Source organism: Chiloscyllium plagiosum, chromosome 9 (genome assembly GCF_004010195.1).
Source record: "Chiloscyllium plagiosum isolate BGI_BamShark_2017 chromosome 9, ASM401019v2, whole genome shotgun sequence".
In the NCBI taxonomy this organism is placed as follows: Eukaryota; Metazoa; Chordata; class Chondrichthyes; order Orectolobiformes; family Hemiscylliidae; genus Chiloscyllium; species Chiloscyllium plagiosum.
The window spans coordinates 63,543,281-63,556,825 of NC_057718.1; the positions used below are offsets into that span (position 1 = coordinate 63,543,281).

The following is a 13,545-nucleotide window of genomic DNA, read 5'->3' on the forward strand; positions in this document are numbered from 1 at the left end:
AAGGCAAAATAAATGTCTTTGAAGAAATGTTAAATCTCTTCATATATTTTGACTGAAAATTTTAAACTATGGCAGGATAGGTAAGTGCAGCACATTGTACAACACAACACTTCAACATCAAAATCATAAACTGCAAAGCTGCATTGTAGATTTTGGCTGAGCACACAAAACTGAACATTCCCAAGCCCACTAATGAGCGTGACCTCCAGGCCATCTGCTATTGGGAAGAAGTTTTTGTTTGTTTGTGGGTGGAATGAAAGAGCTGATATGATACAAAACGAGAATGAGAAATGATTAACATTGTGACATTTCTTCAGATAAGTTTCTAATTTAGGACTCTGAAATCTTTCCTTAGGGATAAAGTCCTCGATTCATTTCCTATCTTACGACAATGGCTATGAAAACAAAAGAGCTTCTTCAGATGTGGAGTGTTTTGAGATAAAATGGGATTGTGGAACATATACAAATAAACATCATTCAGTCTTAGAGAAAAAAATTACCCGTTGTCCAGAAAGGGAATAGGCACAACAGAGCTTTAGTTATCTGTGCTTTGTTTTTTTACAAGCTCCAGTAGCTCACTGCTATCACTGAATTTCAGCCAAAGCGGGCATGTTTAGAGACCTGTCCTTCTTCCAAGCCCAACCTCAGAAACACCAAGATGGTATTAAGTTGATTGAATATGAGCATTTTACAAGTTCATGAAGCAAAGTGTGTTGCAGGCTCTATTCCTGAAGTATTAACTACTTAACTGTGAATGTATAACTTATTAAAATTGTTGTAAAATGTTCACTTCAAAGAGCAATATATCCTATCAAGAGAAATAGTAATGCACCATTATAAACCTGAATGGTACTTTAGGCATCATCAAACAATGATTGAAAACCTTGGCTGGGTGATGTCTTCTAAAATCAGCTCCCAATTATCTGCTATCTTCTAAGGCTCACCTACCGCCAGTAACTGACACCACTGCTGCTCCATTTCTTCTAAAAGTTCCAGCTACCAAAGAAGTAAAACAAAAATAGCACCTATGCTCCTCATTAAGTGAGGAGGAAAACACAAGATTGAAGGGAACTCCAACTTCTTATGAATTTACAATGAACACCACAGCAAATGGATCCTACAAAAAGTAAAATCATTCAAATATTAGAAATTTGAAATGAAATAAAGCTGGAAATACTCAGCAGGTTTGGAGCATCTGTAGAGACAGAAAGAGAATTCATGTTTTAGGTCAATGATCTTTTATTAGAATTTAAACAGGACAAACGGGGAGGGAGACAAAAACAAACAGGAAGGTCTATGATAGGGTGCAAGACTGCTGACATTAAATTACACAAGAGTTTTTAGATTAGATTAGATTACTTACAGTGTGGAAACAGGCCCTTCGGCCCAACAAGTCCACACCGCCCCGCCGAAGCGCAACCCACCCATACCCCTACCTTTACCCCTTACCTAACACTACGGGCAATTTAGCATGGCCAATTCACCTGACCTGCACATCTTTGGACACCCGGAGGAAACCCACGCAGACACGGGGAGAATGTGCAAACTCCACACAGTCAGTTTGTGGGAACTGGGAATGGTAACAGGACAATGAAGGTAAAATGCATAGAAGACAATGGCAGAATAATGAATAATTGCATTCCAAAGACAGAGCAAAAAGGAAAAACAAGATTACAAACTAAACATGCAAAGAAATGGAATGTGCACTCCCAGCAATTTATTTGCATAGGCACAATTTCACATACACGAACAAATGACTTCCATGAAATTAAGTGAATCCTGCATCTATAACTGCACATGTCAAGTCAGAATCACAGTCTCATATTATGTTCTTTCCCTCAGGACTTGAACTCCTTTTAACAGTGTAATGATGGTAGTGGCAACTGAATGTCCTCAGAATCAATAGAAAATGAACTTACATACCAAAGGGAGTGGGAATTCTGTCACTAATGACATGGTTTGAAGTTGGAACCTGAGTCAACAAGTCAAATGAATCAGTGTGAAGCAAAAACAGAAATTGCTGCAGAAACTCAGTGTGAAAGACTATTCAGACAAAAGGCACCAAAAGAATGTGTATGCGTGTGTTTCCCCATCAAGCAGCCTCTGTCGATGTGTGAATGTGTGTCCGCAGCAAGTAGCCTGTGCGTCCATGTCAATGTACATGTATGCCTGTTTGGCTCACTCCAGTCTCAGGGTCTGTGCATACATATGGACTCTATCTCATGTTACAATACTGAGGAGGAGGAAGTCAGTTTTAGAAGCGCTTCTGGCTTTATACTAGTTTGAAATATTGTGCAGATATCCAGTTTAAATGAAAAAGTGAATTAGAAATAAATCAGATAATTGAATTAGAAATATAGTTACACACAGCATTTCACATATTCACACATTTGTGGCAAAAATATTTGGCTTTAATCGCCAGAGCAAGAGAAGAAGAAATAAATAGTAATATTCCACTCTCTGTGTATACCTGGTCACACACAAATAAAATTACAGCTATGCAAATAAGAAATCTAACAATTTACAGGACCTAGTCCTATCTTTACTCTGTCATGTTCAAGTGAAGATATCCTAATTGCCCATGGAGGAAAAAGTGGTTCAAAAACAGCATGTGGAGTCCTTTAATGGGCAGATGCCTGTGCTGCAGGGAGAATGTAGTGCTGTAGTGGGTACGACCTGGTTGGTAGATGCGATTCATGATGTGAACCAGGCCTGTGTCCAATTCTGCTGCTATTGATGACCCAGACTGCCTCATGGATGCCCAGTCTTGATTTGCTAGGTGGAGGTGATTCTGAATGTGAAGCTGGGACTTTGTCTCCACAAGGACTGTGCAGTGGTCACTCGAACTTTGGACAGATTCATCTGCAACCAGCTTACTGATAAAGATATGGTCAAGTATATTTTTCCCGATTGTTGGTTCCCTCACCAGCCACTGCAAGACTCAGTTTTATGTCCTCTAGTAACTATGCCCTTTAGGACCTGACCAGCTTGATCATTAGTGTTGCTGTCAAGCCACTCTTGATGGTGGAGACTGAAATCCACCACTCAGAGTATATTTTGTGTCCTTGCTGATCTCAGTGCTTCCTTCAAGTGTTGTTCAACATGGACGAGTACTAATTCATCAGCCTAGGTAGGACAGTACATGATCATCAGCAGAAGGTTTCCTTGTCCATGTTTATCCTGAAACCATGAGACTGCATGTTAAAGGACTCTCAGGGCAACTTCCTCCCAACTGTATACCACCGTATCTCCATCTCTGCTGAGGCTGTCCTGCCAATGGGGCAGGACATATCCAAGGATGGTGATGGTGGTGTCTGGGACATTGTCTGTAAGGTATGATTCCGTGAGGATGACTATGTCAGATTGTAGTCAAGATTAAAGTGGTGCTGGAAAAGCACAGAAGGACAGGTAGGAACCCAGGAGCAGGGAAATCGATGTTTCAGGCAAAAGCCCTTCATCAGGAACAGGTCCATTCCTCATGAAGGGCTTTTGCCTGAAACATTGATTTTCCTGCTCCTCGGATGCTGCCTGACCTGCTGTGCTTTTCCAGCACCACTTTAATCTTGACTCTGATCTTCAGCATCTGCAGTACTCACTTTCGCCTATGTCAGATTGTAGCTTGATTGGTCTGAGAGACGGCTCTCCCATAGCATGGCATTGTGTGGCAAAACTTTTATTTGCCACTTTTCAGCCAAAGCCCAATTATCGTCTAGGTCTTGATGTATTTGGAATTGGATTGCTTTAGTATCTGGCAAGTTGTCATAGAGGAAAAGGACTTTGCTGTCACCCCATTTTCAATCTTTTGGTTTTGTTTGAGCCAGACCTTCTCCTGACCTCTCCCTGCCCTCCCTCGTCTGTACTCTTTATTAGTTTAATGTACTTTCGGCAATCCTTGGTCCTATTGTGTTTCAGGTTAAAACAAGTCAAGTGACAGAATTTCTACCTGCGATGGTGGTCTTGTGGTGCAATGATAGTGTCCCTGTACTAGGAGGCCCACCTGCTCCAGAGATGTATAAGAACTTCTTTGAACAAATTGATTAGAAAATATCTCCTATCTGTGCCAATACTAGTGTCAATATTTTATGAAATCCTTCATTCCCACACCAATGTTTTGTCTCTATAACTACCATGTTTGCTTCTTCCTCTTTGGATAGCCTCTACCTTTACACTGCCTAGCGCAACATTGCAGTTGACCTCCACAGTCTCTCTCCTTATCCTCAAAAAATAGCAAGTACACTATACCTGTTGAAGGCAGCTGATATTTGCAAGACATCCATCTCCCCTCAGTTCTCCCTATCCTGTTGACTAAGTAAAAACCTCACCTTCCTATACCTATGGATTTTTCTGGGGTGTGATTGTGATATGGAATAAAACATCCGAAAAATCCTCCCCATCCCTCTATGTTCGTGCATTCTCCAACACTAATATCAACTATTCACACTTGTAATAATTTGCTCCTCTCTCCCATCTTCTGCTGCTGAAACTATCATTCTTCTTTTCACCCAAAACTCCATTTGTCATCTTGCCAGCTTTCCACCACACTTCTTCACCCCTTACCTGCCATTCTCAACCAGAAACAGATCACATTTAAAACCTTTACATTTGTATTTGTAATCTTTCTAGGCTTTGTTCCCTCCCCTTCTCTGACCTACTCCAGCTGTCTAACTTTCTGAGAACATTTCACTCCTCCAATTCTAGCCTCATGTATTACCTATTTCTTTTATCCTACCATTAGCAGTTACAGCTCAATTCTGTAGATTATAATTTCCTCCCTAAGTATGGTCTTCACCACATGGGTCTCTTTTTCAGTGAGATGCTCATTAAAATCTACCCCTTTATTCAAAAAGGCTTGGTGTCAAACGATTTCTGATATTGCTTCCATGAAATAATTTGGGGCAATTTACTATGTGAAGTTTTATATAATTGCAAATAGATAGAAATACAAAACAATTACTTTTAACATTATATTCACCAGCCACATTATAAACTATAAAATGACAAATGCCACACATTTCAACTATATGAGCAGCCCCAGATGAATGAGTAGATAAAAGAAGATTCTTAACTTCAGTAGGACCAATTTAAAAACAACTGCCTAAAATTAGGCAAGATCAAATTTGGAGGAGATGGAATAAATCCAATAGTAATGACAGGCCAAAAAGGACAGGTGTTAATCTGGGAAATGATAAACAGACCATGACAGGAAGGGACAGAGATTAATTTAATCTAAATTAACAGCTAAGGTTAGAGCTTTCAAAAATAAAAACAGGACAGAGCTAAAGGGTCTGTATTTGAATGTAATTAGCATTCAAACAAAAGATATATGATAGTGCAAATAGAAATAATTGAGTATGATCTGATAGACATTATAAAGGTACGGCTGCAAGGTGACATATTGAAGCTTGAAAGATATTTTAAAAAGGACAGGAAGTTAGGAAAAGAAGGTGAATGGGAGGCTCTGTTAATAACAGGTAATATTAACCCAAGAGACAGGTGACCAGAGTTCACAAAACCAGTATGTAGAAGTGGTTTGGGTGGAGATTTCTTACTGATATTATTGCTAGGACTATTAATCCAGAGACCCAGGCAATCTTCTAAGGATCCAGGTGCAAACACCACCATGGTGGAATCTGAATTTGATAAAAATCTGGAATTAAGAGTCTACTGACGGCCATGAAACCATGTTGATTGTCAGAAAAACTACTTGGTTCAGTAATATTCTTTAGGGAAGGAAACCGGTCCTCACCTGATCTGCCCTACATGTGGTGGCTGGAAGTTTGCAACAATATGGACTGTCACAGGATAGAAGCATCATTACCTGAGGAAGATACTAACGTAGCCGTAATGTCACTGGCCTAGTAATCCAGAATCCACGTTCATAGCAAATGGTAAAATTTGAATTGAATAAAATTTGAAATTGAAAGCTAGGCTAATGGTGACCATGTAAGCATTGTCATTATCGTAAAAACACACCGAGCTCACTTATATCCTTTAGGGAAGGAAACTGGTCCTCACCTGGTCTGGCCTACATGTGGCTCCAGACCCTTAGCAATGTTGTTGTCACTTGACTGTTTTCTGACCAATTAGGGATGGGAAAAAGTGCTGGCCTGGCCAGAGACATCCGCATCTTGTGAATGAATTAAAGATCACTTGTGAGAATGGTGTATCGAACCTAACTGCAACCACACTGTAGGACAGGATATACCATAAGAAATAATTTGCAGTGTCAGAAATATGGATTTTAACCTACATATAGTTTGGAAAAACAGGTATTCAAGCTGAGGAATTTATAAAGATTAATCAAGACACAATATGAAAGAAAGCTAGCTAGAAATATGTTTGAAAAGGTATGAGTTTCTACGAATTTTAAAAATAAAAGATCCTATAAGTAGGGTTTGGAGAATTAATAATGAAAACTAAGGAGACGCCAGTTGAATTTAACAAGTATTTTGCAGCAGTCTTCACGACAGGGATATAAGAAATATCCCAGAAATAGTTGTAAATCAGGAAATGGAAAGCAGATAGGGAGAAAAAAATGCAATCTCCTGGACGCAATAAGTTGCAGCTACAGACTAATAGGTGCCCAGGACCTGATGTATTTTATATTAGGGTCTTAACAACGTCCAGTGTGATCATTGATATGTCTGCTTTAATTTTCCAAAAAGCTCCAAATTTGAGGAAGTTCCATTATATGGGAAATTAATGAATGTAATTTTCTTTATTCAAAATGAGAGAGGGAGACAGAAAGCATGTCCGTTCAATTAATATCTGTCACAGGGAAGATGTTAGAAGCTGTTATTCAAAAAAAGGACACTTAGAAAAGCTCAAGGTAAGCAGGCAGATTGAACAACGTTTTGTGAAAGCAAAATCACATTTAACCAATTTATTGGAGCTCTTTGAGGAGGATAAATTAAATGAATTGGTCAAGGCGCCACATCAAAAGTGGAGAAAGTTGCAGAAAACAGATGCTCAGAAAGCTCAGAAGGGCTAATATATTCCGAGGGATTGAAGGCTGGCCAGCTAACAGGAAACAGAGTAGCTAGCAAAATGTAATGATTGGTGTGCTATCGGGACAAGTGCTGATGTCTGAACATTTTCAAATTTATATAAATGACATGAATGAAGGGACCAAGGACATGGTTGTCAACTGCTGGTGACACAAAGACAGGTATGAAAGCTAAGTTGTGAATAGGACATAAGGAGGCAATGAAGGAATGCAGGCAAAGATGTAGGAAATTGAGTAAAATGTTGGAAAATGTGAATCCATCTGTGTTGATAGAAAGAGTTAAAAAGAAGCATATTAGCTGAGTGGTGATAGATTGCAGAGGTCTGAGTAGCAGAGATATCTGGCTGCTCTAGGGATGATCGCAAAATAGCTAGAATGCAGGCATAATTAAGAAGCTAATAGAATGTGATAGCTTATTGAGGGGGCAATTGAAAACAAAAGCTGGGAGGTTTTGCTTCAGTTATATAGGGTATTAATGAGACCACATCTGGAGCAGTGTGTATCATATTGACTTTCTTCTTTCAGGAATTTGATGTAAGTGCATTAGAAGCAATTCAAAGGGTAACCAGAATAATTCTAGGAATTGGTGGAAAGAATTATTTCCACTTTAGAGACCATCTAGAACTTAGGGTCACTGTTTAAAAATCAGGGGTTGCCCATTTAATACAAAGATAAGCCGAATTCTTTTCTTACAGAAAGTTGAGTGTCCTTGGAATTCTCTTCTTCAAAATGTGGTAGAAGCAGAGTCTTTAAATATTTTTAAGGCAGAGGTAAATAGATTCTTGACAAGCAAGGTGGTTAAAATTATTGGAAGTAGGCAGGAACATGTTACATTTTGGGAAAGCAAATCTTAGCAGGACTTTTAAACTTAATGGTAAGGTCCTGGGGAGTGTTGCTGAACAAAGAGACCTTGGAGTGCAGGTTCATTGCTCCTTGAATGTGGAGTCGCAGGTAGATAGGATAGTGAAGAAGGCGTTTGGTATGCTTTCCTTTATTTGTCAGAGTATTGAGTACAGGAGTTGGGAGGTCATGTTGCGGCTGTACAGGACATTGGTTAGGCCACTTTTGTAACATTGCGTGCAAATCTGGTCTCCTTCCTATTGGAAGCATATTGTGAAACTTGAAAGGGTTCAGAAAAGATTTACAAGGATGTTGCCAGGGTTGGAAGATTTAAGCTACAGGGAGAGGCTGAATAGACTGGCGCTGTTTTCTCTGGAGCGTCGGAGGCTGAGGGATGACCTTACAGAAGTTTATAAAATCATGAGGGGCATGGATAGGATAAATAGACAAAATCTTTTCCCTGGAGTAGGGGCGTCCAGAACTAGAGGGCATAGGTTTAAGGTGAGAGGGGAAAGATATAAAAGAGAGCTAAGGGGCAACTTTTTCACTCAGAGAGTGGTATGTGTATGGAATGAGCTGCCAGAAGAAGTGGGGTGGGGTGGTCTACTCTGCTCCTAATTCTAAATGTTTGAAATCAGACCCATGTAGTTGCTGTTCAAGACCTCCAACAAATCAGAAACAAAATTCACTCTACACCTTATAAATCTGGTGACCATTCCTTCTTGGCTGATTTAATGATTCTATAACCTGAGCTTCCCAGAGTGCTCTGTGTGACAAAAATAATTGAAAAGATAGAAATAAAGTTCAAAATCGGTTTGTACAAAGACACACCCACAGAAAAATATATTTGTGAAGGCGGCGTTTGGTATGCTTTATTGGTCAGAGTATGGAGTACAGGAGTTGAGAAGTCATGTTGCAGCTGTACAGGACAATGGTCAGGCCACTGTTGGAATATTGCATGCAACTCTGGTCTCCTTCCTATCAGAAAGATGTTGTGAAACTTGAAAGGGTTCAGAAAAGATCCACAAGGATGTTGCCAGGGTTGGAGGATTTGAGCTATAGGGAGAGGTTGAATAGGCTGGGGCTGTTTTCCCTGCAGCGTCGGAGGCTGAGGGATGACTTTACAGACGTTTATAAAATCATGAGGGGAATGGATAGGATAAATAGACAAAGTCTTTTCCCTGGGGTGAGGGAGTCCAGAAATAGAGGGTATAGGTTTAGGGTGTGAGGGGAAAGAATTAAAAGAGACCTAAGGGGCAACTTTTTCACTCTACGACTCATAATTTGGTTGACTGTGCTGTCGAAATCCTCTGATACGGTCTCAAACATTGAAAATACCAAAGTGTTTTGCAAACGGATTACCTGTTGAAGCGAGGATCTGCATAGGCATCAGGAATATTAAGTACCTCTCCTGTTCGTGCTACTTGCCCAGCAATTCCTTTTTCAATTGAAAATCTATGCAACAGAAAAGAGAGGGTTTGGGAGTTTTCTGCATTTTGAAGACAAGCTCGCATATCAATGAATCAGCAAATTTCAATTGTTCTACCAACTCTGAAATATTTTGAACAATACAAAATATTCAAAGTTTGGGTGAAGATTTGTAGCTTGGGTGCTCGTTGTTGTGGTTCTGTTCGCCGAGCTGGAAGTTTTTGTTGCAAACGTTTCGTCCCCTGTCTAGGTGACATCCTCAGTGCTTGGGAGCCTCCTGTGAAGCGCTTCTGTGGTGTTTCCTCCGGCATTTATAGTGGCCTGTCCCTGCCGCTTCCGGTTGTCAGTTTCAGCTGTCCGCCAGAAATGGCAGGGACAGGCCACTATAAATGTTGGAGGAAACACCACAGAAGCGCTTCACAGGAGGCTCCCAAGCACTGAGGATGTCACCAAGACAGGGGACAAAACGTTTGCAACAAAAATTTCCAGCTCGGCGAACAGAACCACAACAATAGTGGGGAATGGATAGGATAAATAGACAAAGTCTTTTCCCTGGGGTGAGGGAGTGCCCCTTAGTGGGCGGCACGGTGGCACAGTGGTTAGCACTGCTGCCTCACAGCGCTTGAGACCCGGGTTCAATTCCCGCCTCAGGCGACTGACTGTGTGGAGTTTGCACGTTCTCCCCGTGTCTGCATGGGTTTCCTCCGGGTGCTCCGGTTTCCTCCCACAGTCCAAAAGATGTGCAGGGTCAGGTGAATTGGCCATGCTAAATTGCCCGTAGTGTTAGGTAAGGGGTAAATGTACGGGTATGGGTGGGTTTCGCTTCGGCGGGTCGGTGTGGACTTGTTGGGCCGAAGGGCCTGTTTCCACACTGTAATGTAATGTAATGTAATACAAAATATCTTAGTTCAGTATACCAAACTATGTTACAAAGGTTAAGAATAATCACAATTTGCCTCAAATGTTTCAGCATATTTTGGAAGCTTTTGTATCAACTTCTACCTTTTCTTAAAATGATGCCTTGTTCAAGATCCTCTAGTGTTTAAAATAATGACTGTACAACTGTTCCGCACAGTATTGATATGTTTATGATACAAATGTTAGCATCTTGAATTATAATTCCTTTCAATGCCGCATCAATTGATGTTTGTCAGCAAAATATATAAATGCTCTTGAAAAGATTTAAAAGATACACATTTAGCATTTATGTGCTACTACCACACTGCATGATCCAAAGCAAAATTCCTAATTATTACAAAACTGCCACAAAGTTCACTTCAGTTTCAATAACAGATGTAACTTAGTACAAAGCAAAAATTTGAGCTAATCTTCACTATTATACTTACCTTTCTTCATCATCATGTCATATTTTAAATGGAAAATCAAGGTTATATTCAGTGCAGGTAAATCAACAACTTGGTACCTAATCTCTTTGGTTTTCTTGAAAACCGGTCTTCCTTCCTTCTCTTCACCGATGTCAAACAAGTCTGAGTACAACTCTTGGTTACTGTGATCCACCTGAAAGAACGCACAACGATCTGCGTTCACCAAGTTTTTTGCATTTATCTGGAAAAATAATTTAAAAAGGTAATGAGCAACAAGCAAAATCACAAAGCCATTTCTTTTCCAGAGTCAGGATGATTCTTGAGCTAAGAATGGCAGACCAAACCTGGAGATGGAAGTCTCACATCCATTCCTGGCCAATACAGTTTTTGCTGGTAGGTGAGGGAATAGGACATGAATCACCCTCAAAAGCAGGAAAGGTAAATCTGTTGGGCTACATGAAAATAGTGTGGAGTTTAAGCAGATCACATTTTCACAATCCAAAGGCCTGAACCCACAGTGTGGGAGTCACTCATTTATGAAAAAGATGTAAAATACTTTGGAAGGCAGATAAGGCCTGTTTAAGTGTCATGATCTGAAATTATTCTTTGCAATAGACTTCATAGCTGAAATTTTCCAAGAGGTTTTATCACAAATGAGCCAATTAACGACGCTTAGTTGCAGTTCATAAGTTTCAAGATCACTTATTTTGGTAGGTCGGAGTCGAATTCCACATTTTGATTAGCAGTTTTACATGGCAATTAAAATATTAGCTATCTTCAATGTGGTTACTGAATACTCATTTGTTTTTGGAGCATCCAGTCTGATCTGCTACTTCATGAAGTCATGGATGATCTGTTAATCCTCAACTCCATTTTTTTGTCTGATCTCTGTAACATTGATTCCTTTAGTGATTAAACATCCATCTATGTCAACCTTGAAGATACTTAATGATCCAGTCACAACAGGCTTCTCCAGTAAAGATTTCACTGATCCTCTAAGAAGAAATGCTTCATCATCTTGGTCTTAAATGGGCAACCGCTTGTTCTGAGATGATGCCCTCTGTCTAGACTCTCCCACAAGGAGAAATACTGCTTCCACATCTATCCTGCAAAGCCCAAGAAATCTATACATTTCAATAATTTTGTTCATTCTTCCAAATTACAATTGTAAACACCCAATCGACTCAATTTCTCTTCATAAGAAATTCCTCTATGGCTAAGATCAACCTAGTGGATTGCATCCAATATCAGTACAACTTTCCCTAGATAAAGGAACCAAAACTGCTCATTGAATTCTAAATGTGGTCTGACTAGTGCCTTGTGTAGACACCACAAATTCAAAAAATATAACTTATTTTCACTTCCAAATAGATTTGGAGGTCTTCTCATCATGGATACTTGCTAAGTGACTTTAGAGTGGCATGGGAACTGAGATGCATGGGGGAAACATAAGGTGATATGGAGATGGCATGGAGTTATGAGATGGCTCTCGGTCAGACCTAGAAGATAGTCAGGGAGCAATTGGGTCAGGTCAGAAGTAGTCTGGTTGAGAATTTAGTTGAATTGGTTCAAGAGGTACTGGGTTAAGGACAACTAGGAGAAAGTGAGGACTGCAGATGCTGGAGACCAGAGTTGAAAAATGTGGTGCTGGAAAAACACAGCAGGCCAGGCAGCATCCAAGGAGCAGAAGAATCGACGTTTCGAGCATAAGCCCTTCTTCAGGAATGGGTTAAGGACAGTTGAGGACGGTGTTTGCAGAAGGGGTCAAATATGGAATTATCTAGGTGTTAAACTAGGTCTTAACCTATCTTGCAATTCCTTAGTAACTATCCAAGCAGGTAACATTGAACTGTCCAAAATCTCCAATTCTAACACACAGTCAAAAACATCTGCAGAGATTCCCAGCAGCAAGGAATTTTCCATCCTCAGTCAATTCCAATGTAGGTCTTCACATCAGGGTTCACAGAGTCCCGAAGCATATCTTTAGTCATATATCAGGTTTCAAAAGATTCAGCAACTGGAAAATTTGGCCTGCATGTTCAATAATATGATTAAAAGAATAATGCAATTGCATGTACTTGCTATTAACCTTTCCTACTATGCATCGATATGCTCACATTTATGATGGAAAGAGCTCCATCAATGCTAAGCGAAACTAAGAGTTTCTTGAATAAGCGGTAAAAATAAATTAGTGAAACTGAGCTATCAAGAGGTAAAGAGGACGGCTCGCAGTAGAAGCGGCTATTGTAACATTGCATCCAATGCTTGACAACAGGAAAGAACTTGAAGAAGAAATTTGTTATGCTGTCATACTCTCCATTCAGTGGAGAAGTTAAATCAGCCCAGATGTTAGATAGCATTTCTATGGAGAAGGTCTTTTTTGTCCTTGAGATGCAAGCATAACTGGCTAGGCCACCACCTATTGCCCTTGCAGAGAGGCTGTTAGAAAGGGAATCAAAGGGATTTGACCCACCAAAGTCCACCTGACACTTGTGGCACAAATGTTATTTGCTACTGAATGTTGTCCAAATCTTGTTGTACTTTGACACACGTATTTCATTACCTGAGGAGTGCTGAATAGAATATAGAACTGTATAACACAGGACAGGGCCCTTTAGCCCATGATATTGTGCTAAACATGACGCCAAATTAAATTAATCCCTTCTGCCGGTTGTTGGTGCTAAATATTGGGCAACTGTCAGCAAACATTGTCACTTCTGACCTCATAATGGAAGGAAGACCACTGATGAGGTAGAAGATGTCTGAGCCCAGGGAACTACCCTGAAGAACCCCTGCAGTGAGGTCCTTGGACTGAGACACCATCCTCTTCTGTGCTTAGTTCAGAATTTTGTTAGGGCTGCTTTATAGGAACAGAGAAACAGGAATAGACCATTCCACCCTGAACTTGTCCTGTTAGTCAATAGGATCATCGTTGGTCTGCTACAT

General features: G+C 40.2%; 1 protein-coding gene across 7 annotated transcripts in view; it reads right to left on the reverse strand.

Annotated features, from left to right (window-relative positions):
• pde10a (phosphodiesterase 10A) overlaps positions 1-13,545 on the reverse strand; it is a 481,692-nt gene that overhangs the window by 84,100 nt on the left and 384,047 nt on the right. For all 7 annotated transcript variants that reach the window (XM_043696099.1, XM_043696101.1, XM_043696100.1 and 4 more), the window contains 2 exons: positions 10,698-10,840; positions 9,209-9,301 (listed from right to left, as the gene is read on the reverse strand). In XM_043696099.1, the coding sequence (XP_043552034.1) occupies positions 9,209-9,301; positions 10,698-10,840 (236 nt within the window). The remainder of the gene's footprint in view (positions 1-9,208; positions 9,302-10,697; positions 10,841-13,545) is intronic.